Source organism: Bacillus rossius, chromosome 5, assembly GCF_032445375.1.
Source record: "Bacillus rossius redtenbacheri isolate Brsri chromosome 5, Brsri_v3, whole genome shotgun sequence".
Taxonomy (NCBI): Eukaryota; Metazoa; Arthropoda; class Insecta; order Phasmatodea; family Bacillidae; genus Bacillus; species Bacillus rossius.
Window position 1 is genome coordinate 57,145,518 of NC_086333.1, and position 27,756 is coordinate 57,173,273.

General features: G+C 40.3%; 1 protein-coding gene across 2 annotated transcripts; it reads right to left on the reverse strand.

The window, feature by feature from the left end:
* Window positions 1–836: 836 nt before the first annotated feature.
* LOC134531829 (EF-hand domain-containing protein 1-like) lies at window positions 837–25,950 on the reverse strand. 2 transcript variants are annotated; one of them, XM_063367793.1, is made up of 11 exons: window positions 25,733–25,950; window positions 25,410–25,546; window positions 23,576–23,792; window positions 22,658–22,813; window positions 20,855–21,018; window positions 19,718–19,911; window positions 18,322–18,427; window positions 18,111–18,225; window positions 15,183–15,299; window positions 13,517–13,739; window positions 837–1,224 (listed from the first exon to the last, which is right to left on the reverse strand). In XM_063367793.1, exons 1-11 carry the CDS (start codon window positions 25,778–25,780, stop codon window positions 989–991), a joined length of 1,713 nt encoding a protein of 570 aa, XP_063223863.1. In that variant the 5' UTR covers window positions 25,781–25,950; the 3' UTR covers window positions 837–988. The 2 variants fall into 2 exon arrangements, with proteins under 2 accessions (XP_063223863.1, XP_063223862.1); XM_063367792.1 differs by having other exon boundaries at window positions 838–1,201; window positions 25,733–25,937.
* Window positions 25,951–27,756: the final 1,806 nt, after the last annotated feature.

Genomic DNA, 27,756 nt, shown 5'->3' on the forward strand with positions numbered 1-27,756 from the left:
GTCCAGGCAGTAAAACCTTTCTGATCCCATAAAAAACTGGAAATGTATATATCTTGCTCAGAAGCAGCATTAGGTATTTTTCACAAGTAAACAGACATTTGGCAACCATATGCTCATACAGCGATCACACAAATTTTTTTGGCAACAGCACAGTTCAATATGAGTGATGTCAATATTGTGAACCTCTTTATAACAAACATTGAAAAATGTATCCAACACAAGGCATTTTCGACTTTACGTAAACATTTTTCTTCTATTTGGGAGTACAGAAATAAATAGTAGAAAATCCAATGCCATTGATCGAAATCATCGAGAAGCTGTTCCTCATAGTCGTAGGGCTCGATGTGTCGCCTCCGTTTCTCCACCCCTGAATCTCCTTTTTCTTTCATTGAACCTTTACGTGTGCATCTGGCCTGTAATTGGTTCCCCCCAGCCTTCTATTATCAGCTTCTCCGTGTGCTCTGTAAAAGGGCATTGTTTCGTGTGAGCGATGATGGGTAAAGAATCTTTACAAAGATCTAACTACCAAGCATAATGGTGATGCATTAAAAAATGTTACTTAATAAATATTTAAGATGAAGTACAATTTGCAATTCTCAAGAGGGAAAATTGTTTGAAGACAGTAAATTTGTTGTAGCTTAATTTATCTCATACCATTTTCATAATTGAACTTGCTACTCTCTTAAAATTGACAGATAAAGTAAAGAAAAATGAACGAACAAACACAACTCAGTGCTAATTATCCCATTAATTCATTCTGCTCATTACATATTAGTATGATCTCAGATTCTGATTTTACAAAAGAAAAACAGTTAATTAAATAAAACTACATGAAAATTTGTATTTATGAGAATTTAATAACATAGAGTTTTAAAAATTTAATAGACAAAAATAATGGTACATCTAGAAATTTGTGTTTTGTAGCCATAAAAAGTGTGTTTAAAATGAATGAGATGTTGCTGTGAGAGAGAATGTGAGAAGAAGAGCGTCACTGGGCTGGCTGTGCCTGCTCCTCGCACGGATCCACGCACGGATCCTCGCAGGCTCTCTCCGGGCCGCACTCCTCGACTTCCGCCGGCACCAGCCCCTGGCGCTGCACGTAGCTGCGGATGTTGCTGAAGACCAAGGGCGGGAACTTCTCCTGATTGGCCTCCATGTAGTGGTAGACCATCAGGTCGGCACCGGTCACGATGAACCGGTGCTGGAAGACGACCAGCACGGCGCCTGAAGACACGGTGATCACCCCCGCGCGAATACACTCCTGCTGCCGAGTGTCTTTGATCGGTAGAGACAAGATTTTATGGTGTTAGGTATTTTTAGTCCAATTTTGTTTTTGAAACAGAAGTTTATTAAAGTTATTTTTTTTATAAATTCTGTTTTGTAAAACTTATTTCATAAAAATGTTGAATGTGGACATGCTCCATTTTTTATAATAAAATTATACGTATTATTTTTGTTCAAGACAAGTATATTCAGATGAATAAAAAAAAAATCGGCAAAAATTTGTACTTTAAAAAAAATTCAGTAAGACACGCATAATCAAATTAAATTAATCTATGCCCTTTGGTACAAACTTTAGATGTTCCTTGAATTTGAAACCTTAAAAGATAACTCTCTTTGTGATTTGAACTAAGTTTTGTTTAAATGCTGCTATAGTTTCATGATTTAACTTGCGTATTTGGTGCTCTATAGTTTATTAACTTGCACTTCAGTACTACACATGCTTTTCAGTGTTATTTTGGTTTTATCGCAATTCACCATATAATCTTGTCATTACTAATCAATCTATGGTTCAACACATTCTGTTCTCTAGCAGTCTAGTACCAACTGAGTCGCTTGCGTTCAAATTTTTCCCGGTTGATTATGGCTGTTGACCTTGGCCGCCAGGTTTTTAGTTCACTTAAGGCCCTGTCACACTGTCAAATTTCCAATTCCAACACCTCCCAATATCTTGTGTCAAAGTTATAGAGTTATAACATCACCAGAAAACATCACAAACACAGCCATGTTTGTTTGACAAGTAGAGTGACTTGATTTTCCATCAAATATTGTGCATTTAGGACTGGTTCTAATATCTGCTGATGCAATCAAGCCAATCAAATTCATGCCTACTGCAAACGGAAATGACATCTGTTTCGTCACAACAATCCTTAATGGCGAAGAGCATGTGGCTATCAAAGAGGTTATAAAAGTTAAATACAGTATAACTACAATTATCCATACTACAGCTACCCGGATTGCCAAATATCCATTTTGCTTCAAGAAAACAAAACTTAATTTTACTAAACCAAAGAGTTATTAGTTGTTACTGTACGATCAGTTATGCACGCTTTGTTGGGCTCTTCTAATAGTGAGTGTACAGTAGCAGCTAATGCATACACAGACGATGAGTCATCAATCAAGCGAGCACTGTTTGTTTTGTCAGTGGCAGCTGCCAGTCAGTTGGTCTGTGTCCTTCACCCAGACTGGTTTGTCGCTACTTGTTCCGTCTTCCGAGTACGTTTTTGTTTTTTGCGGGTGTTTCATTTTTCTGTGCATTATGTCTATTAAAGTTACTTAATGAATAAAACTGAGAAAATATACTTAAATATGTTTTATATTAAAGTAACAAACTATTGCACAGCAAGAATACACAACAGTCATAGACATCTAAACAAAAATATGTAACACAATTGAGGGCTGATCGCGCATTGCCGGTGATTTCGAGATGTTAACTATGGGCGCCACCACGTGGAAGGGCACGTGGACCCGGCGGAGTCTCTCACTCAGGGCGTGACGTAGCCCAAGTGGGGACGAGTTACCAGCCCTTTCTATCCTAGCTACCCAGACCTGGCCCGCTCTAGGCGTCGGGCACGCCACACTCCTAGACTCACTCACCACGTGATTAAATAAGTACTCACTTTATATTTATTCTCCAGATTTAATTTCACTAACACGTCTCTCTACACGCCCGTTACACGTTACACATTACACGGTTAAAAAGCCTGAGGCACGAATCGGTTTAGGTGAGGGCATGGTCCACACACGTGGCCATGCTGCAAAGTATACTTATTACACGGTGATGAAAAAAAACTCGACTGAGACAATTAATCAATTAAACAGCCCGCTGACCGAGAGCTGCCCCGAGGATGACGAACGAAAGCGATTTAAAAAGAATTAACGATACAGAAATTACTTGGTCAGTGATGAACAAAGGTTGAGGTCCCCGGGGTGCTGGCGCGTCTGCTCTCGGTCAGTGATGAAGATGGACTGGGGCTGAGCTCATCGCTCGCAGGTGGCAACATGGCGCCCTTCGCGCCAACACAATTACCGTTACTGTATTCTACGACTCCGTGCCCCGGCGAAAGTTGAGTAAATTACAGATAAACATTAAAAATATATAAAAATTACTGACAATGGAAAGTTTGTTACTATTTACTTATTTAATGATAATTCATATAAAAGCATTCCTATCCTCGTCCAAGTCCGTGCCTGTTCGGGTCCGCCCGGGCAACGTCTATAGTTATTTAAGGTAACTTATTTAAATTAAAGAAACACAAGTAAACTACACAGCACTGGGGCGAAGACGAATGAAAACAAAAAGGGTTTACAAATAATATTAAAACGTAGCAAATTAGGGGTGCGGCGCACTGCAGCTAAGCGCCCTCTTGCCGGGCTAGACACACACGCACACACGCACGCACGAGCGGGAGGTTTGAACTGAAACGGTGGTTGGGCGGTGTCATATCGGGCTCAAAGGGGCCGCAGGCCCGGACGACGTCAATTGCCCCCTCCGAAAGTAGGCCGATATGACAGCGCCGTTTGACAGATGGTTGGGGGGCGTTGCCTGTGGTGTTTACGTCGCGCACTCCCACGTGGCAATGTTGATGTTTGTGCGGGCAGGTGGCAATGTTGACATGACGGACGGACAAGCAATGTTTACACGATGGAAGGGCGAGCAATGTTTACATGATGGCGGCGAGCAATGTTTACAAAATGACAGTTGAGCAATATTTACACTATGGAGGACGATACACACGGACAGAATGGGCGCTGGCTGACTAACCTTGTGGGTGGTGACCCACCAGTTGTCCCGAGCCCCAAATCTGCGTCAGCTGCGGCTGCGGCGGCTGCTGCGTGTGATAGCGTGGCGGTGGCCAGGGCGCCGGCCGGCAGGGGCGGCGGCGGCCAAGGTCAGGCGGCTCGTGGCAGGCGGGCAGCAAGCGCGGGCGGCGCTCGGCACGGCCCGGCTCAGCCTCGCCGACAGGCGGGCGCTTCGCGGCCCGTCGTGACAGACGGGTGACAGGTGTCGAAGTCCGGGTGGTGGTCACGTTCGGTGGTGGGACGGTCGGGCGTCCCGGCGTCGTGGCGTCGACCTGCATCGCGACAGGCGGATGTAGGGAGCTCAGGCGACTCTTCACGGTGCGGCGTCCCAATGTTGCCAACTTGCGACATTTTTGTGGCGTCTCGGGCGGCAGGGCACTTGACCGGTGTTCCGGTACTGCGGCATTCGGCGTCGGAATCGGGCGTCGTGGCGTCTCGGTCGTTTCTGGCGTCGCGTCAGGTGGGCCTGTAGGCGGCGTCCGCGTCGGCGTCGCGCGCGTCCTTCTCTTTCGGTCCGGTTCATCCGTCTGTGCCTCGAAACCAGGCGGGCACAGAGGAGCAAATCCAGGCGGCGGGGCGGCGCTCAGGCGTCTCGGCGTCATGGCCCTGGACATCGTGTCGCAAAGCGTCCTGTTTGCGACTGCGCACTCTGGTAGCGGTGACGACGGCCGGATGACGTCGAAGCCAGGTGGTGGCGACAAGGTGACACGAAGCGTCGGCGTCGAATCTGGTGGCGTCCGTGGCGAGTCGTGTGGCGGAGACGATGCGGGTTTCGCCGGAAATGACCTTGGTGGCGTCGGGACGGCGGTTCGGTGCGGTGGCGAGGTCATTCCGGCGTCGGGAGGTGTCTCCGACACGAGGCGGGTGCTGGACGGCGTGGCAGACTGCGGTGGGACGGTCGTTGTCGGGCGTCGCTCGGTTGGCTTCGGCGAGTCAAGCGTCATCATAGTCGGGATGAGTGGCGTCAGGTCGGCGAAACGAGGTCTTGCTGGCGATGATGCGTTTGGACCAGCGTCGGGAGACGTCAGGTCGACGAGAGGTGCCGAGGTTGGCGGCTCCAGGACAGGAGGTGGCGGAAGCGGAATTGTCGGCGTCGGGACGGCGAGCGTCGGCGTCGGGATAAGTGGCGTCGGGTCGACGAAACGCAGTGTGGCAGGCGGCGGCGGGATCGGACTTGTGTCGGGAGACGTCAAGTCGATGAGCGTCGGCACGGCGGGCGTCGGGACGGCGGGCGTCGGCGTCGGGACGACGGGCGTGGGCGTCAGGACGACGGGCGTCTTTGTCAGAGCGGTAGGCGTCGGTAACGTAACACGTGGCGGTGCGGGTGACGTCAGGACGTACCTTCGTGGTGCTGGGGTCGGCGTCGTGCGTGAGGAGTCGGCTTGGTGCGGCGGTGACGTTCCGGCAACGGGCGGCGTCCTTGGCACGGGCTGCGTCGGCGAGTCGAGCAGCGTCTTTTCCGGCGTGGTTGGCGTCGGCGTGAGCGGAGTAGTTTTCGGCGTGGTTGGCGTCGGCGTGAGCGGCGTCTTTTTCGGCGTGAGTGGTGTCGGCGTGATCGGAGTCGGTGTCGGCGTGAGCGGCGTCGGCGTTTCGGGAAGCGTCGAGGCGTGTCGTGGAGGATTTTCCAGCGTCTCTGCCTCGTACTGCGCCTGGGTGGCTAGGTAGGCAGTGCACCGTGCGCACGTGAAGGTAAAAAACTTGCGCAGTACGGTCCATTCACGTTCGCCGATACAGCCACGATGCCACAGGCCGGCACATTCCTGGCAGCGGTATCCCTCGCTACTACCTCCGGGACACGACCTAGCTCCACATTTCGTCACGCCGTGTATGCGGTACTCCGTACAGTAGCCACACTCGTATCCGGCGGCGGTCCTGCCATACAAGTCCCAACTCGGGCAGGGAAAGTAACACCCGATACACTCGTCCGGATACGGATACATGTCTACGCACGTGGTACTCTACACGCGAACAGTCCTCACGAACACATCAGCACTGTGTTACTTACTGCGCTCGGAGTCCGTTGTTTGTGCGCGGATTCCTGGAAGCGTGCGCTTGGCTGATCACGTGGCCGGCGCGCCAGAGTCCCGCTATGCGCTCCGCGCGAACAATAGTTCCAGCGCGAACTTTAGTTCCGCGCGCTCCGCGTAACAACCGCCTATCTCACACGCTCGTACAGGTCTGGTTTTCGCGGAAGATGTAACTCGCCCCACGCTCTTGGGCGCCATTTGAGGGCTGATCGCGCATTGCCGGTGATTTCGAGATGTTAACTATGGGCGCCACCACGTGGAAGGGCACGTGGACCCGGCGGAGTCTCTCACTCAGGGCGTGACGTAGCCCAAGTGGGGACGAGTTACCAGCCCTTTCTATCCTAGCTACCCAGACCTGGCCCGCTCTAGGCGTCGGGCACGCCACACTCCTAGACTCACTCACCACGTGATTAAATAAGTACTCACTTTATATTTATTCTCCAGATTTAATTTCACTAACACGTCTCTCTACACGCCCGTTACACGTTACACATTACACGGTTAAAAAGCCTGAGGCACGAATCGGTTTAGGTGAGGGCATGGTCCACACACGTGGCCATGCTGCAAAGTATACTTATTACACGGTGATGAAAAAAAACTCGACTGAGACAATTAATCAATTAAACAGCCCGCTGACCGAGAGCTGCCCCGAGGATGACGAACGAAAGCGATTTAAAAAGAATTAACGATACAGAAATTACTTGGTCAGTGATGAACAAAGGTTGAGGTCCCCGGGGTGCTGGCGCGTCTGCTCTCGGTCAGTGATGAAGATGGACTGGGGCTGAGCTCATCGCTCGCAGGTGGCAACATGGCGCCCTTCGCGCCAACACAATTACCGTTACTGTATTCTACGACTCCGTGCCCCGGCGAAAGTTGAGTAAATTACAGATAAACATTAAAAATATATAAAAATTACTGACAATGGAAAGTTTGTTACTATTTACTTATTTAATGATAATTCATATAAAAGCATTCCTATCCTCGTCCAAGTCCGTGCCTGTTCGGGTCCGCCCGGGCAACGTCTATAGTTATTTAAGGTAACTTATTTAAATTAAAGAAACACAAGTAAACTACACAGCACTGGGGCGAAGACGAATGAAAACAAAAAGGGTTTACAAATAATATTAAAACGTAGCAAATTAGGGGTGCGGCGCACTGCAGCTAAGCGCCCTCTTGCCGGGCTAGACACACACGCACACACGCACGCACGAGCGGGAGGTTTGAACTGAAACGGTGGTTGGGCGGTGTCATATCGGGCTCAAAGGGGCCGCAGGCCCGGACGACGTCACAATGGGCAACGACAACGTGGCCTTCAACCAAGATCAAAATTTTCCTTTTCTTTTTTAACACTCCCACTAAAATTTTACATCATGAGAGCAAAAAATATTTTACACTTAAACATTACACTATTACAGCGTATTCATTATTATTGTTCTCTTAGAAAGAAAAAAGGTTGAGTGGGCAATGGCTTTGTTAATATATCAGCAAGCTGATTCTTACTTGGGACATAGGATATATTTATTAAACCATTCTCAACTTTTTTTTTTCTCGGATAAAATTGTCTTTGATATCTATATGTTTGGTTCGTTTGTGAAAAACTGGGTTATTAATTAACTTAATGGCACTCTGATTGTCAACATATAGCTTAATACAATCATATTTTTCATCCAAGTCCAATAACAATTGCTGTAAACATAGTATTTCCTTTGCAGACTCGCAGGCTGCAACAAAATCTGCTTCGGTGGTAGAGAGAGCAATGGTCTTTTGCTTTTGGCTTAACCAAGTTACTGGCCCACCATTCATTAAGAATATATATCCAGTAGTGGACTTTCGAGTATCAACATCGCCTGCAAAATCAGCATCGGAGTACCCGATAAGATCATTGCTTTCTCCATACCTTGTGGTAGGGGAAAACATTTGCTGGTAATCAATACCAGGGACTTGATTGAACCCTCGTGCACATAATCGAGCCTTGTAACGATTTACTTTTCCATCGTCACCCCTCTTAATGGAAAATACCCACTTGGCTGTAAGTGTTCTCTGTCCAGCTCGCTTCACTGTGGTCCAAGTCTGATTTTCATCATGAGCACTTAGTTCTTCTTTAACGGCTTCCAACCATTCATTCTTCTGCGAACTCTTCATTGCCTCATCAAATGATGATGGTAAAACAAATTCCACTAAATTGGCTTCTAAATTCAAATTTCTCCTTGGTCTCAGATTCATTGGTTCACATGTAGAATCATTGAGGGTATGTGATGGTTCATAATTAGGATCATCATTGTTACAACTGAGCATACTTTCCTCATTCTCATTCAGTGAGTTTTCATTTAAAGAATTATCACTCAATGCAGGGTCGTTCTTGAATATGACTTCAGAGTTATCCTGTTGAATATTTTCATCACTTTCTTCTATGAATATTTTTGCTATATTCTGTCTTTGTTCAGGATATTTATTCTCATCAAAAACAACATTTCTTGATACTTTAATTCGTTTTGTTTTCACGTTGAACATTCTGTAATTGGTATTATCATATCCAACCAATATCATCTTTTCACTTTTTTTTTCTAATTTGGTCCGCAACTGATCAGGAATATGTACATATCCTTCACTACCAAATACCCTTACATGCTCCAAAATTGGTTTGACTCCATTCCACAACTCTGATGGCGTTTTGTCTGATGTTTGGCTAGATGAGGTTCTATTAAGCAAATAAACTGCACAATTTATGGCTTCCGCCCATAAATCCAAAGATACATCACGTGCATACAGCATGGATCGAGCGCTTTCTACTATTGTTCTGATATCTCTTTCTGCACGCCCATTTTGTTCTGGGGTATATGGAGCAGTACATTCATGAACAATTCCTTCTTTATCTAAGTAGTCTTTAAATGCAGTATTAATATATTCACTTCCATTATCTGTATGCAAGGCTTTTACACTGTGCAGGTATTTGTTTTTCACAATTGCATTATATTTCTTGAAATATTCAAGAGTATCGCTCTTATTTCTCATGAAGTACACATGTCTGTATCTGGTTGCCGCATCCTTGAATAATAAAAAATACCTCATACCTTGAACCGATGTATGACTCATTGGACCACATACGTCACTATATACTAGGTCACCAGGTTGTAGTTCTGGCCGACTTGATTTCTGGAATGGAAACCGAGATTGTTTCCCATAAGCACATGCTTCACATACTAATTCAGTTTCATTACTTTTTTCAATATTTAAACCTTCAACTATATTTTTCACGCTCATTTGTTTTATTTCTTTAACGTTTAAATGTCCTAATCTCTCGTGCCACTTTTTAATATCACTTTTATTTTTCTGCACTAAGTTGCATGTGTCAGGAACAACTGTTTCAATGTCCAGTTCATATAAATTGTTCAGCTTCATTTTTGCACACATCACAACTTCATCACCATTGTAAATTAGAGCATTGCTGTCCTTCTTTACTATGGAATAACCTTTTCTTGTTAACATGCCTTCAGAAAATAAATTTCTGCTTAAGTTAGGCACATGTAGTACTTCATGTAACATGCTTAGCTCCCACTGTCCATTGACACATCTTTTTATTAAAACTTTTCCAATTCCACATACTTCTATGGACTCTTTGTTCCCCAATGTCAATGATTTCTGAGTACAAGCTGTATATTCTTCAAAAAATTCTTTTCTATATGTCATATGGGCCGAAGCACCACTATCCAAGATCCAGGTGTCTTCTGAACCACTGCCTATATTTGACTCATCAACTACATTAAAAGCTAGCATGGTATTCTTACCTCGAGCTGGTTTCTTATGTATTTTCTTTGGTGCACGACATTCTCTGGCAAAGTGCACCCTTCTTCCGCAGTTGTAACATTCAAAACAATGCTTCGCAGGTTTCTCTTTGCTAATTCCACTTGTACTAGGTTCATTTTTTGTTGATTCTTTCTTCGGTTTAGTATTAGCAACCAAAAAAGCCATTTCTTGTTCTTCTTCACAAGTAATATAAGCTTCCTCATCAAGTAGTCTTGCCGTTAAGTTATTCAAGTTTTGTTTTTCAGAATCCAGCAACATCCATGCTTGCCTAAGTGATCTATATTTAGGAGGCAGAGTTCCCAATATTTTCGTGATTATAGCATTGTCGCTGATGCTTTCACCACTTTCCTTGAGCTGCTTTGCGAGATTTTCAACCTTTGCAATATGTTGTGCAACACTGTCACTTGGTGACATTTTATACTGGTAAAACCGTTCATGAATTAACATTTTGTTCAATTCACATTTATGTTCATATATGGATTCTAATTTCGACATAATTTCCAAGGCGGTTTCACAGTTTTCTATTAGGGTTATTTGATTTAAATCCATCGACGACGTGATAATGTACATAGCCATGCCATCCTTTTTTAGCCATGCATCCGCATTTGCTTCTGTTCTTTGTATCGAAATATCGATTCCTTTTGCTTTCAGGGCACATTTTATCTGGAATTTCCATTGCCTGAAGTTTCTTCCGTCAAATTTATCCACACTCAAAGTTTGTTCCATTTTAAGGTTATATGAGCGTGATTTATTCGAAAATGCAAAATATGACTTCTTCTTTGCTGTTTTCTTAATTCTTCAGTTTTCAGAGTTTCCTGGGCCCATAACCTATTAAAGTTAGGGTTTCTTAATGAATAAAACTGAGAAAATATACTTAAATATGTTTTATATTAAAGTAACAAACGATTGCACAGCAAGAATACACAACAGTCATAGACATCTAAACAAAAATATGTAACACAATGGGCAACGACAACGTGGCTATTCAACCAAGATCAAAATTTTCCTTTTCTTTTTTAACAATGTCAACTAAAAAAAAGTGTTGTGTTATCATTTGCAGACAAAATATAAATTCTTGAACAAGTGGCTAAGAAACACTGGCAAGCGGTTAGCTGAGGAAATTGGCGTTGGGAACATCAACAATTTTGGACATTAAAAAAACAAAACAAATCTTCAATTTTAAAATTTGTGTCTGTCCTTGGGAATGAAAATGGTATTGCAATAATATTATGTTTTTTTTTGACACTATCCTTTTTTTTCTTTATTCATTCTTATTTTAAGCTTTACTGACAAATCAGTCGCAATCATTGTCCTTCCTTGTTTTCTTACTTTGTTTGAAGATTTTCTTGCATTGGCCTTGAGATATGGTACGACATCTTCTGGCGATAGGGTCATGCTTTGGCTTACCTCTTTACTAGTGCTGGGTATAGACTCCGTAGGATCATTAACCAGCACAGAAGAACCTGGAGCATTCAGTTCACGTTTGTCAGTTTGTCCGCTTTCCTGTAGGTCTACTGAAATATCTGATGTAGCGTTAGTAGGCCCATCATTGGATTGGTTTACAGTTACTTCACAAGAAGGTATAACAGCAGTTGAGTCAGGCCTATCTGTGGGTAAGAAGTCTTCGTCAGAAAAAAATTTCCTTATCAAAAGGAAAAATTCCACCAATCCTGAACCCAAAATATTGGTAGGAGAGAAAGCACGTGGAAATTCTTTACCCATAACTGCCATAACATCCTACTGCATATATATCAAACGTTTCACCTGCAGGGTTGACAAGCCATTCACTTACTGATTATAACAAGACTACAGAGGTCCATACACTGATAAGTCAAGGGGTTGTAATTTGTGACAAGTGTGTGGGGAGGAACATTTTATGATTCACCCCCAGAGTTAGATGCCATGTCAAGACTTTAATGCTGAGATGAGTCTCATGACTGTCCATGAATAACAGAACACTCTACTCACCACATGTTCAGCAACATACTCTTAAGTGATGATGTCAAACACAACTTTATTTTCTGTAAAAAAATATTGAAGAAAGAGACATGAAATATTTACTTTCAATACTTCACAAATGGTTTCAGTAATACGTAGCACAATTTCCAGTAAAATGAGACAGAACTGCCATCAGAGACAACTAAAGTTTATTTTTCACTACCTAATGATGGATTTAACCTGCTAGGTTGTAGCACTTCCTAGAATCCTCAAATTTTCCAAGGTACACTATGCTCAAGGTTTAACAGTCTCCCCTACCCCTCCAACTCTATTGTCAAATATATTAATAGTCAAATATTTTACAGTGTGCCAGGCCTTTAGAGTTGACCATTAATGTCTATTTTTCTTTTGATGAAGTGTTTCTTGTTTCTAGTGAGTTACACATCACATTTTCATTTTTGATATTTCCATTAAAACTATACTATAGAAATTTTTAATTCTGCATGGCTGTCATCACAATGGGGGTGGATTAAAGCCTTCACTGTACATATAACAAATAAGGTTTACGCATAATATTTACTTGGATTCTGAGAGAAAATCTCAGTGTACCCATTTCAACATCCAACAAAAATGTAAGAAAAATATTTTACACAGCGTCCTATAGTGTGAGAATCAATGAACAAATTATGGTGTTAATGTTTTGTCTGCATCCAGGTCCATTAGAAATGATGAGGTCATGAGGAGATGAGAATGGAATAATGATGGAATAAATGGGTCCGGAAAACGGGAGTATCCCAAAAAAAACCACTAGCTGACAGCAATGTATGCTATTTAGTATTTATCCCGCTTGCGAAAAATCTGAGTTAGACCCCATTTGTGGGACATGAGTGCTTGGAACAACGAGGCCCTCAGTGTACTATGGTGGCTATGGTGCAGTGGCAACCTTTTAGTATACTACATCAGAAACAAAGCAAAATTACATTTGTGTTTATTACCAAAAAAAGTCTGTTGTGCATTTCACCAAAATTGGTTTGTTTGCTGCTGTGGTAGTCTTGCTGTGGTTTAGCTGGAGATACTCATATGAAGTAAGCTACAAGCAAAACTTTTTACCGCATGGGCATGGACTACAAGATAGGTAATATTATAAGGTACATGTAAATCTATGTCAGCAGTTTTAAAATTTAGGCCAGGTTTGAATTGATTAATTCTTAATTTTGTGAATTGTTAGGTTTCAATTTGAATGCAATTCACATTCCATTCACTTTTTTAAAATCAAATCAATGAAGTTGACATAGGAATAGTTCCAGAATTTAAATCTCACTCTACTGTAAAAAAAAACTTTGAAATACGTAGTTCATTAGTGATTATCATTGAAATTATCATGAAAAAAAATTATTCAAGCCAACTATCGTGGCCAACTGTAAGTTGTAATGATTTTGGTTGCCACACTTCATTTGTACGTTCAATTTAAGTGAGTAACATAAACACTGTTTCATTACATAAGTACGTAAAAATTTGGCATTTTTTCAATTTTTGTTAGTTTTGTTAGTTCCAAATTATGAAAAACCAAACTATTGCTTTCAAATGCAAAATCTGGTAACATCACAATTTTGACAAAAAATAAAACGGCCAAAGTGAACACAGCTTGAGCATGTGACACATACCCACGAATATGTCCGCGGCGGTGTAGTATTCAGGGTTGTCGGGATCCGTGCCAGGCTTCGGGACGAGCATCGGCTTGAGAAACCGGCCCCCGATGATTCCGGAGTTGCGAACGGGCGGTTCCGTGATGGAAAGGTTGCCATCGGCCAGAGAGTAGAGGACGATGAACCTGCGGTCCTTGTCTTCCGGGTGCACCCAGTCCAGCCGGGCCTCGTAGCGCAGGTTCTGTCACGGCAAAGACAACCCACACGTGCTGTTGGCTGCCGTTTCCACCAAACTTAAGCCCAAGTTTCACGCACTGCAATAGGAGATTTTAATCAATATCCCACCAGAAGGTCTAAATCCTGCTTTCATTATCATTCTCTGATACAAAAATATTGATGAATTGTAATTCTCTATTTACATTTGCCAGTTCACTATTTTAAAACGTTATTGAACACAACTTGCAGACTGATATACCTCCTGACAAAACTTAAGACCAGGGGAGTAGAAATAGTTCAATCAACTAGTTTTCGAGAATCCTGACTGGAAACATAAGCGATTCAGCATATTTTTTACACTTACACTCAAAAGTATAAAATAATAAATTTAAATTTGTTTAGTGCAAAGGTTTCATGCATGTTTATTGTAGTGCCCGATTCACGCATAAGCAATCAGGCTGAGCAAACAGAGTTGAAACCTCATCATTTATACATACATTATCTACGGAAAACCTATCATTCACAAATCATTTCTTACATGCCTTCATTTAACTTTAACATTTTTGAAATAACCATTTTAACATTTGCCCTTCCTAATGCGTGCGTTGCCATGAGTTCCTAAGTGCTTGCAAACAGCTTGCCTCAATAACAATAATTAAAATGCTTTATTAGGCTTATATGTACATTAACTGTGATTATCCATGGCATTGCTCCCCTCGATCAGCATGGATTATCAGGAGAATGCTATAAAATTAACTTTTTCTTTAAAAATAAAAATTTATAGTGAAAAAATTACCTTAGCGATCAGTATTTCATAAAAATTAGTACATATGCCAAAACTGGTAGTACCCACAGACCAATAAAATAAGTCATTCATTTATCATTTTGTCCTCTCAATGCATATGTGTAAGACTAATTACTAAAAAATTTATTTCCGAGGCTTTCTACTGATAAATTAATTAAAAGGTTAACGTCGGCCAAGGCTTCGTCCTTGTGAGCCTGGCAAGACTCCGCTTCCTTCCCAAGAATAAAAGCATACTTGGGATTCAGTGTTGCTTTTTTGGTATCAGGTGTGTGGGACACCTAAAGAGCCCACATTACCAGCTCTTAGTGCAAGCATGCCCGACACTGAGAGTAGGCCAGGCCCAGGTAATTATCGTAATCGCATTTAAGGAGGGTCCGAAAATCGTCCCCATACGGGTCATGTCACGACCTGAGGGGAGTCACCGCAGGGTCCGTGTGTCCTTTAACATACGGTGCCGCCCACTTAACATCTTTCTTAACGAAACATAACCCTCCGAACCACAACACAAGTAATATTTACATAAATATGTACAAATTATTTCAAGACTGAAAACATCATGTTTATATCTAAAATTCACTTTCTTCTGCAACAACAAACGAAAATGTGACAACAGATAAAGTTGGGAATGCTTGTGTTTGTGACTACTGGGGTCACTGCACCCACCTTGTTGGCGTTGACCACGTATCTTATGACGTCTTTCCTCGGAGGCTTGGGCTGCAGCGACAGGCACGACTGCAGCGAGTCTTCGGGCGTGCCGAACCCGGTGTGAGGGGGAATCGCCTGCAACGCCACACACATTGTGGCCCCTCAATTATACGTGGCAAAAAAAGTATGTCCACTACAACAAAAAATTTCTTCAATGGTAAACAAGATAAGCCAACTGGTTAATATTTTCATTGACCTAAATAAAAATAAAAATGTTTGTTTGGCACGACACTATCTCAAAACATTTGAGTTGATAAAACATTAAGAAATTAAATTATCAACTTGATTTACAACTTATTGCCACAAAATGTCACAAGTATAACCGATTTACCTATATTCAAAAGAACAATCAAACAAGTTCTGTTAGAACATCCTTCCTACTCTCTGATAGAATTCTTTGACCTAATAACAGATAAGAAAACTAAACTCTCGTAAATTTTATATAAATACATCACAAAACGAGGAGAAAAATATTGAGTTTTGTAAACTAACTCTTCGCTCTGAGCCTTAGACTTGAGTTTATACCATTTCTTATGTACCCATTTTTTCTTTTTTTTTTAAATCTCTCTTTCTTACTTTTGAAATGTAAAAGTAGGTACTCTGTAATATTTAGTTTTTGTGGTTGTACAGTTTGTTTGTATATATGTATATATTTGTAATTATTGACTTGTTCTATATCCCGGAGTCCTACCTCCATATGGGATCTACAGAACAAAAATTGAATAAATAAATAAATAAATAAATAGATGAGTGGAGTTTTGCGCCCTTAATCCTGGTCTGACATCGCTCCCGTTTTCTTCTCGTCACGCATCTAACCACTCCTTCCTGGCATTAGTACTGCCGATATATATAGTCGTGTGAGTTCAAACAGAGAGCCATGAACTACCTCAAAAAGGCGCCCTACCATCAGTGCTTCATTCTCTTAATTAATCTTAAATTATGTATATTGTAAACCTTCACTAAATCTGTTCCAAGGGTTTTGTGTTACAGCAGACTGGCCACAAGAATGTTATGTTTAGTAATTTTTTTACATAATTATACTCCCAACACAAAGATGGCGCCGAGCACTCCCGAGGCGGATCCAAGCCCAGCTGTAGTCAGACTTTATTTTAATACTAAAATATTAATTACTTTTATGTTATTTTATTAAGTAATCAAGCAGCGAGAAGGCATGCAATAATTAAAACAGTGTCTTTACCTCATGAACCCTTGGCACATAATCGCAATAACGTAACGGTACTCTGGTTCGGCGCGAAAGACACCATGTTGCCGCAGAGAGCGTGCCTCTCGCTCCAATCCATCGTCATCACCAGCCGCGAGTAGACGCACCAGCACCCCAGGTACCTCATCTCTTGCAGTACTGATAAGTAGTTTCCAGTCATTTATATAGTCTTTCAAACCATTTGAATTTGATTTTGGGGCTTACCTCGGCTGGCGAGCTGCTTAAATAATTGTTTTATTAACTCTTTAACAAGTCTTTAATCATCAACTACGTTAACTTCTTTGTATGACCACGTGTGCAGACCACACTGCACCTTAAAACGATTCGTGCCTTGGGGCTTTTTCTCTGGTTATTAAGTAAATATGTGTACGAGGATGTGTAAACCCTGAATAGATCAAGACGTGCGAGTTAAATTAAGTTCTCTACTGACCAAGTGTCGACCATCTCTCGCTAGCTCAATAGAGTCTTACAGAGGTGCAAGCGTGCCCGGCGCTGAGAGAGAGCCAGGTCTTGGCAAGTTATGTTTGAAAAACTAAGAGAGTCCAAATCTTGCTCCCACATGGGCTACGTCACACCCTGTGAGAGTGCCCTGTGCCCTTTACATACTGTGGCGCCCATTACTAATTTTTGTTACAAATTATTCGCCGAGCAGGCCCTCAAACTGAGTTGTAGCTAGACAACATTAAGTAGTCCATTAAATTACATAGATTTGTGACACCAATAATTTTCTTAATTTACTTGTCAAATTCAAAAGTTTCTCTTAACTTAGAAGTGCAGGGGAAAAAATGCAAAAAGAAAAATAAATAAAAGAAACCAATAAGCTGGAAGCTGTCTACTGCAAAACTTTATGAAATGTATTGTAATAATTTACAAAAGTTAACTTATTTTTGTTTGTGTGAAACTATATTCACCAAACTTGGTTAAAAATACATAATCTGTAGTATATCTCAATTCCATGAATATTCACAGGTACTGGTATGGTAATATTCTGTATATTTTAGTTTTAAGGTTTAGTAGCAGTTTGTCGAGAATCAATAAGATTTTAAATGATAATAATAAATAAAAATAACAATTTTTCTCTCTCATATACTGTTACAGTCTAACATCCCAGAAGACTCCCAGTTTAGTCAACTTGATTTTGGTTTTCCATGTTTTCCAGAAACTCCTACAGGCCCATAGTGCCAATACTGAAAGTCAATGGCCGTAAATCTTGCCTTTTTCTTTTAATTTGTGTTGTGTCTCTGTACCTAATGATCTTGTTATCACCGAGATGTAAAGCTGTATCTTATATGAAAAAAAATGTATACTATATAAAACTGCTTTTCATTCAAACAGTAAAAATAAAAGGTTTTGTTATGGATGTTATGGTGCATTTTAAATAAAAATTATTTCTTGTAATTTGTCTTTTTATCATAGTGATTTACAGAAGCGTACACGTAATTTCATTTCGGGTATGTGGAGGTTAGCTATTACCTTTAAAATTCTTTCCTTTTGTAAGTGGGAATGATATATTTTTTTTTATTGTATATCTTAAGAAATCCCCTTCCTCTATGCGCCCCTGTTGCTTTAAAGCTAAAAAATATTCATAAATTGTATTCACTGTGACTAAGCACTTATTTCCAACGTGTATCTTCCGTCAGTAATAACTGATGGCGCCATCTTACTGGTTTTGGAGGAGGCTTCTTTTTTGGGAAAACATCCATCTTCGCAGGTTGAGTGATGTTTAGCGCCTTCTGGAAGTAGTTTCGAGTGAAGGGGTCACAGTCGTATACCAGAAACCTGGAACAAGGTGGTGTGATGCAAGGAAACTGCTCCTAGATGCTACAGGCTTGGACGCTATCTTTCTCAAACAAAATATTCAACGCGTGGCCTCACCTGCGACCCATTACAAAGATAGTGTTACCAATGATGAAATCCTTTGGTGAGTAAAATTCTGTTATTTCCTGGTCACTGATCTCCAGATATAGTGAAGGAAAATTGGCTGTAACATTAAAAAATACATACTATCAATCATAATATGTACAGAGTAAGAGAATGTTTCAAAATTATATAAACTTATAATTAAAGGTGGCAGCCAGTGTACTATAAAATGTTAAAAAAAAAAGCTTTAAAAAGACATAAATTAAAACCTTGTTGAGATATGTTTGTAAAAGGCATACCGTAATTATGCACAAAAATTATCATGGATCTACGAACACTTGTAGAATTATTGGGTTAAGTATGAACATAAGAGTCATAAGTCAGAGCGGGGCACGTGTACATCACAAAAGACCTAAGCCTGACCAAACAAAAATGTATTTATCTTAGATCAAAAAGAATTAATGTAATAAACTAAATGGACTTGGAATCTTTAAAAATGAATTAATTCAGTAAAATGCAGAATAACATGAGCAACAACCGAATGAACAATAAATGGACAAAACCACACAGAAAATTTTTTTCTTAAAAGAGACAAAATTGCTTTTAATGACATCACAGACACCACATACAAACAAAGTAGTGAAAAAAACTTGATCATTACACAAAATTTGCTGCAGTGTTCACCAAAAGCATTGCAGAGTAGGTAGGTATGACAACAGTGTGTTGGAAGTGTGCGGTTGTATTCACAATCAGTTTTCATACAAAATTAAAATCAGGTTATCCAAGAGGTGTACTTTCAAGACATTTTGGCCTTGGATGAATGTGTGTTTGAAGCCCTCCAACATGGCCAAAACTGACTATTTTGGTTGTGTTCATAAGCAACTCAGCGGGTGAGGGACATATTGTAGCGGGCAGTCAGCAACGGTGACTCTTAAGTGGATAAGAGAATGGAGTCAAGAGTAAGTTACCTTTAATTTTCACAAAATTGTAAACAAAATTAAAAATATGTAATAAAACTTATTTTACGTAACAAAACTTTAATAGGTTAAATGTTTCAACACCTTAATATATCCAACTTTTATTTCTTGTAAATTGTATGATAAAGACTTGGGACTTTTAAAGAGTGAGTGCTGGCAGCAGTGATATAAGGTAGACGAATTGGAGTGGATAACATGCAACGATGTAGGAAGTGATAATAAAGAATAAAGCAGTGATAACAAGAGACAGTTAGTTGTTATTGTAGAAGTATAATTATAGTGAAACATCAAATAATAAAACATAAATTATTTTATATTTGATCCTCGAGACCTAGATTCAGGTACTAGGGGGTAGTTAAGCGGTACTCTCCGAGGAAGAATCCACAGAAAGACTCGTTTTAAGGCAGGCAGACGACGGCCCTGTCTGGCATCACCTGGCAGGTCCTTCCAGTTCTTGGGCAGCTTGGTCTTGCGGAGCAGCAGCGGGAAGGGGTCGCGGCCGTCGTTGTCCGAGCGAACCTCCTGCACCTGGACCGTGTCGTCCGCCAGGAAGTAGTAGATGACGTAGGGGGCCAGCTCCGAGCAGCCGGTCGGGTCCGCGTCTCGGTTGTCCCACGCCACGAAGAACCTGCCGGCAAGCCGTGAACCAAGCATGGATTACACATCTGGACAAGATTATGTGGCCGGAATGAATCGCAATAACCCCAATATCACGCCAACAAGAATTTAAATGCACCATGAAATGCAACTTAATACCCCCATAAAATACCCAAATGCAACTAAAAATCATGAAATTAATCAGCATTTTTAATAAAAATCTAACAGCTTTAAACTGTTATTATTTCCTTATTTTTATATTACTATGTAAGTACATTTTTAAAAAAACTTTAATACTTGTCAAATTTTTTTGTTGCTCTGAGTATGTAGATGTATATTTTAAAAGTAAATCATGTATCAGTCAAAATGATTTTTTTTTTTGTAAAATACCTAAGAATCACGAAATATTTAAGTTTCATAGTTATTGAATAATAAGCTATTTTTATGAATAAATATAAATCATAAAAAAAAATACAATAACACAGAAATCTCCTCTTTCAAAAACTAATTTGGCCTAAAAATAAAACCATAAAATCTTGTCTGACTGTAGACTAAACTTGGATATTGACCTGAGGCACAAGCTGTATAGTATCCTAAAACCTCTTTGATCCGGCTGGATTGGGACCACAGCCATGCCAGATTAGCAATTTTGCCAGATTATCGAACATCAATATAGTTTTGACAGGAATATCAAAGAAAAATTCATATACAGTACAAAGGTATCTAAAACAAGTAGCAATAAGCAAGTAAAAGTACCTCATAACCTTTGTGTGTGTGTGTGTGTGTGTGTGTTGTGTGTGAGTGAGTCAAGTAAAGGTTAGTTGTCAACCAGCATCACCAGTGACTCCTTGCAGTCAGACAAGTTGTGCTACTACATCAAGGTAAATGTGAAACCGGATGTGGCTGGTCCGCCCGCGATGCTGTTTCCTTCCAACTATTTGACAGCTGCCCAGACGCAGTGAGCCAGCTGGTACCTGAGGATCTTGCCGTCGAACTCCAGGAAACGCCTCAGCCTGTCGTCTGTAACCGCAGGAGCGCTGGCAGGTGTCTGCTCCTTTAAAGTTCTGTCCGTGATGTAAGGGTCGGCCGGGAGTTCCTCAGGGGGGTTCAGCTCGACGCCCTGGCTCTCCATGTACTCCTGCAATGCACAACTGAAGAAATAAGGGAATCTTTTTCATTTTTTACCTGATTTTCTAAATTCTTGTATGTACCTGAAAACCACATGTGTCCTCTATGTAATGCTCTCATTTTCTTTCCCCAAAGGTGTCACTGGTCTGTTGAAAACTGAAGACCCACATAGAGATGAGGTTGAAGCAACCACACCTGCTGTACAGCTTTGAACCTTGCACCCAAAAATGCATCTTTAAGGAACGTCACTTTCATGCCTGATGACATGGCGAAAGCTGCCATTCAACCCTGGTGTCGACGACCATCGGAACTCTTCTCCGATTGGTTTGCCCGACTAGTCCGCGTTAGCGCAAGTGCTTGGAAAGTGATAGGAACTATGTCAAAAAGAGTATAGTGCATTACCCAGAGGACACATGTAGCTTTCAAATACAACAAAAATTATGAAAATTATACAACAAAAATTAATAAAAAATAGAAAAACTATGGCAAAAGAAGCATTATTTTTCAATCAACCCTCGTAGAATTCATTCACTCGCTTGATGTAAGTAGTGAATAAAACTGTATAACAGTACTATTAACTCATTTGATAGGTCTACATAATAGGTAGTTACCAAGTGAGTACAATTATATTTAATGCTTACATAAAGCAAGGAAATAAATTCCACATTTGCTCCACTATCAATTCCTTAAAATTTACTCACACTTTATAACTCACTAATAATCATACAGGAAATACTGTTCCGGGAAAGGAACCCTTACGGAAGGAATACGTGCACACAAGAAAGAAGTTGTAGGGTGAGACCCATACATGGGTGTAATCTCTATATATGACAAGAAAAGAAACCCCTTTAAGACTTGGTTTTACATGCCGAGTTCTTTATTTCATTTCTTGTCAATGCTAAATATTACGAGATTTTCTAAAAAAAAATTATTCTGGTAGCTCTCCTTTATTTGTTTTTGGGTCCAAATTTTTCTCACCAGTTATTTATTGAACGTTATTTTCGAGCTGTAAATGTATCACACAGTGATCATAATTATGAATACATATGTGACTTCCTGGTAAATTTCTACTGAAAAAACTTGAGATGAAACACCATATGCAAGTATACTATCGTAATGGATAATGGAAAATTAAATAACAACACATGGTGTGTGGAATGCAAAAAGTAAAATAAATGGTGGTTAACAGAATTAACTAATCTGCTCGCAGCAATGTTTACTACGTTCCACATTTTCCAAGTACCGGTGCAGAATCTTTGAATTAAAACTTTTTGCTTGTAGAATTATGGTTTGACCATACCACTGAAGTACCTGTCCAGTTGAATTTAATTATGTTGGTTTGTAATGAAGCAACATTTTGCTAGGTACCTAGAATATTCACGAATACTAATAGCGAAGTTGTGTTTATCAGAACTGATATGACATTGATAAATAAAAACCCTTTAGAATATTTAAACACTAAGATGAGTTTTCCTTACAAATCACTATGATTAAAAACTTTTGAGTCTTTTCGTGAAACAAAGCAAATCAAAAAATAAATAATACCAGACAACAGATAGATATGCAATTTTTTCACATACCATGTAAAAAAAATAATTTCCTTGCAGGAGAAACTCGAAATACAATATGAGAGGCAATCATTGCTCTACCTTGGTGAATTTGTCACAGTCGATGGTGTGGTACACGATGCCATAGATCAGCATGTCGATTCCGATATTCAGGTCCTTCCAGTGCCAGCAGTGGCCAGCGTCGTTCTTGGGGATCCTGCCTCGTCGCACCAAGCAACCTTGCACCAGTCCGGAGTTCTGTCAACACCGAGGGACATTGCATGGCCAGTTGCCTTGCATGGCCCAAAGGCATGCCTGAGATAGGCAAAAATAATTTCAAATAATATGCCTCATGGTAAACGATAAGCGTTTACAATTGGTCATGTACTCATATTTACAAAATGTTATTTAAAAGCCAAAAAACAATTAGCAGATCATCCCTCTCTACAGCCTCACAAAACTTAATGCAAACTCATCCAAGCATGCATTTATTTCAGTGGACATTATACGAAAGGAAGACAGTTAGTTGTATGTGTATTATTGTTTTGGCTATAATACAAATAAAAAACATGATTTTATATTAGGCTTTCAAACAGGAACCAGCTTTGTTTATCTTGTTGCAAAAAAGAAAACACCAGCCCCACTAACTTAATGCCTCAATATGTCCCAATGCATATTAGTAAAAATTCATAACATAAAATTATTGGGAGAAACTGTCATTAACACTTTGAAATAATTAGTCTCATTAATAAAAACTTTTTTGAACAGAGGTATAGTAATTTCAAAACCATCTAGAAGTACTAAAGCCTTTAGGCAAAGATGACATTGCAACCAAACTGTCTGCGGAAATTTTGCGTGAAAAGCCACATTAAGAGATTGCCTAACAGTGCCAAGCTTAAAAAGTTTTAAAAAATGTGTGCAATCGTTAGCCGTTACAAATACTGAGGAGTAGACAAACACAAGCAGCATTATGAGAATTCCGTAGCATCACTGCTGCGTCATTTCTACGTGGCTACTCACTTTGACCGCTGGCTCCGAGACAGACAAGGTGTCGTCTTCTAGGTAGTACACTATGTTCACATGGCGCACCCTGTAGTGCTCAGCAGGGGACTCGCACACAGACTCCCTGAAGAAACCTCGGAAAAGCAGCGCCTTCTTGTCGTATAGGACGAAGTGAGGCACGAACACAGGAGGCGCAGAGCGCTTCGACCGGCCGTATGTCAGCGACGGGTCAAACCTCGGGCAAAGAAGATTCTGTAAGGACCGGATGTGCTGGGGCCAGGGAGCTAAAATTTTGTCAGGCCCCCTCTCTCTTATGTAATGCAAAACTTTTTAAAATCTACAATTTTATAAAAAACTAAGTAAAAACTCAACAACATTACTTGGCTACAACTGTAAATGTGATATGCTCAAATTGTTTAACTTGTAAGATTCCCTATGAATTCTACTAATCTCAGAACTGGGCCCACTTGCTCCTTCCTCTGGACGGCCATGAGGTTAACTGTAAGGGTTTCCCTTTGTGAGCATTTGTGATTTGAACTTGCGAGAAGTGGCAAATAAGGATTCGTAGCATACAATGGAAAACATAATAAATTAGCAGAAGTAATTTCAGCATTAAAGTTACTACTATCAAAATGTTTTTAAGCAGTAAGTTGGCTGGAAGAGGATATATGGCTTAGATTAGGACAACATAATGATATGTTTCTATAAAAAAAAATGTTTCTAACCTCTAACACGATTAAAAAATCAAAAAATACCTTAAGGAAATTTTTGTTTGAGGTGTAATTTTTTGTGAAAGATATTCATATGGTAAATATTAATATTTTCACTAAAAAATTATAGTTTTTTTTTAATGTGCTATAGTTAAGTGCTGCAAATGGCATAACTAATTAAAATGTACTAAAATTTTGAAATATGAGAACTAAAGTGCTACACCAGTACTATACTTAGTGTTACAACCACAAATTTTCTGGTTTTCTTTTTAATCCAGAAGAACTGCTAGAAAATTTTATTTCACAATCCATCTAAAAAAAAAATAGAGCAGTTTATTATTCTGTGTAAATAACATTTACAGTATCCAGACAGTCTATTAAATTGTAAAGAGAATTTACTATCTTAATGAAATAAAAAAAAATTCATTTAGGGGTAAATTAAAATCTTAACTAGTACATATCAAAGAACATCTTGAGAAAACAAGACTAGTTCTTCACCAGGAGTGATCCGCCATGTATTAAAATAAGACAAATTTTATTTTAAAGAACCTACAAAATTTTTGCAAAGTTCATCTTAAAGGATCTTAACCTTTTTTTCCGACCTTCTAAATAGTTGCAAAAATCCTTACAGGATTGCCTATGCAGCCTTTCATAAAGGACAAGTTGAATCATTATCCTTATAGCCTCTGAAAGCTTTTGAGGTGCTATTTATTTTTAGCAAAAATGTAACAATTATTTCTTTCTTGGCTAGCCAACTGCTGTATACACCCATTTATGTTTATCCTTTACTGTCAAATGATTGAGTTAGTTAAACAAGTAACAATTAAAAGCTGACAGAAACTAGTGTATGAAAAATATGTAAATAAAAATAATAATAATAATAATATCGAAAAGTTTTTCTTCGTGTTGTGTTAGTGTCAAAAGAATCTGGTTATACTTTCATGGCTAGTTTCTCAATGAATGCAGCAATGAAATTAAAGGATTCTTTGGTTAAGGCTAAATATGTGAAGGAGAACTCATTACTATTCAGTAACAGCAAGAGTATTTGCAACTACAATTACTAATGTTATATAAATCATACATACAAAGAAATTTCCTGCTATGGGTTGGTATATTTCAACAAAAACATAATGTATACTTACTGCACATATTGAGTATCCCTATAAAATGTAATAGAGTCAGAATCCAATGGCTTGTCACCTATCCCAACACTCACAGGCGTTGCTATTCGGTACCCATTCTTGAAACCAAACTTCTGTGGCAAGTGAAATTTTGTTTCCTGGAAAATTCCAATCATGGAAAATCATATTGACAACAAACTTTGATAGGATTAAACAACAGTCAAATGTAACTTTTAAAATAAAATATTTACAGATAATATGTATAAACTAAACGTTCATATAATTTGATTTGCATACATATTACATTTTTAAAAAAAACTAAAGAAAAGCATAATAGGACTTACAGTTGGGTCTCTGAAAATATATCCAGGCAGAAGAGGCAAACCCTCCATGATAAAAAGCTACTAATTTTTAAAAAAATTAAACAGCAAAAATATTTCTTGCTAATAAAAACTGTAAAACACTACAAATAAAAACCAAGCATTTCTACATAACTCTTAAATACCACTTCAGAACGTAACACTCGAAAACACCGCTCAGCAGTAACTTAGCAACGATTAATCAGTAACACCAACACAAGAAATTCAAATTTCAACTTTAGAATCACCAATAAATACATTTTACTATAAAATTATGTTTATATTATTTTATTATTTGCTCAGTATTACATCTAAAATATTCATTACTACTGACGAAAAACTTCATTGGACTAGTAAGTACATTCGGGCTCATTAACTCAAGCTTTGTCTAGTGTCATGTGCAACATCTCATTTGTATACAATAGGATGTTCAAACTTCAAAGTGTGCCTGCGCTATGTCGTACAATAATAGTATTACACTTTATTTTTTAACGGAATTTACAACGTGTGGAGCACAATATTTATCTTATATTAATTTCACATTTGTTAAGCCCTTTGCTTTGTGATTAAAATATGTATTGACGCCAACCGCCAATGCTCCTCTATGTCGCATAGACCGCTATGCCTCATCAACGTCTCGCAAAGGCGTGTGCACCGAACGCGCTCGTGCGCGCAACAAAGTGTAGTTCGGGCAGCGAGGCGAACGCCAGGCAACGAGTGCTACGTCGGCGGAAGGATCCGGACGGGTGTGGCATATCCCTCCACCGAACTACAACAAATGCAATTATGTATATTTTTCCACAGGTTTTTAACATTATTTTCATCATTTAATATTTCAGTCCTTTCAAAATTATGTTTCACTGTGCGCCTTGTCCCGAACCTGGCCGGTTCAGTTTCCCGCGAAAATCACACGTTTCCGCGGGAGGGCTGGCGAGGTGAGGGGGGTCGCGCGCTGCGAGGGGGTCAGTGTCCTTCAGGAGCTCGGATAGGCCAGCAGCCTTCGCGTAATGCGGAACCATCAACTCTTGCTTTCGCCGACATGTAGCTTCAATAGTTATAATCTTTTACGTACAGTTCCGTGGTCGGCCTCAAGTTACCATGAGGTATTTCACTTAAATAAATCAGTACTCCAAGATGAGTGTTCAGCATACTACGTAAGTACTGTGGGAAGTCTACGAGACGTTACGTCGGCGCTTCACGCAACAACCTAGCTTACCGGCTAATTAGTTTCAGCCCGCACGGGGCGGCCAGTAGGCGACACGTGCCACCAAACTTATTAACGAGTCAGTCTCTGGGACACGTCTAAGAGTCACGTAGAGTCACTGGAGTTTCGGGCCTACGTGTCATTAGCCCAGCGTAATACGTAATGTGTAGTAGTGAAGTGTTTTTTGTCGTCAGGGTTTATTAAATCATGTGAGAGTTTATTTGTAACCGCCGCACGGTATCGTGCCACCAAACTTACTAACGAGTCAGTCTCTGGGACACGTCTAAGAGTCACGTAGAGTCGCCGGAGATACAGGCCTACGTGTCATTAGCCCAGTGTAATACGTATTGTGTAATAGTGAAGTGTTTTATTCATCAAGGTATAATTTGTCATGTTAGAGCTTATTTTGTAACCACCGCATCGTGTGCAAGAGTACATCCTTCACGCGCAGTAAAATCGTGAGCCGCCACTGAGGAAGTGGGCTGCGCGTGTGACTATTCCATTCGGGACAACCGTTACGGCCAGAACGGGCAGCACTATGTATAGGGCTGTGTTGTGATAAATTCACCAGGCATCAACCGGTAACTTTGTGCTCTTCTTCAGGCGTCCCGAGTGGCCATAACCTCGGGGGGCCCTACTGCGTTAACCCCTACCTCTAGCCACAAGGCCGAACCCTCCCTGAGATCTCGAACCATATGAAAATCACGTAAAATTCAATGGAGGTAGTGGAGACGGCGTCAGTATCAGCTGACAAAAAATTTATATCATGCACGAAACATAGGCTTGAATACAAGTGAGGCTTCTA

Excerpts from the sequence above, each read along its gene's own strand:
- LOC134531829 (XM_063367792.1), bottom strand. The coding sequence starts at position 25,780 with ATGGAGGGTTTGCCTCTTCTGCCTGGATATATTTTCAGAGACCCAACT. Across the intron at positions 22,814-23,575 it reads TCTCGGAGCCAGCGGTCAAA|AACTCCGGACTGGTGCAAGG; the intron begins GTGAGTAGCCAC and ends CGGTGTTGACAG. Across the intron at positions 13,740-15,182 it reads ACGTGGTCAACGCCAACAAG|AACCTGCGCTACGAGGCCCG; the intron begins GTGGGTGCAGTG and ends TTGCCGTGACAG.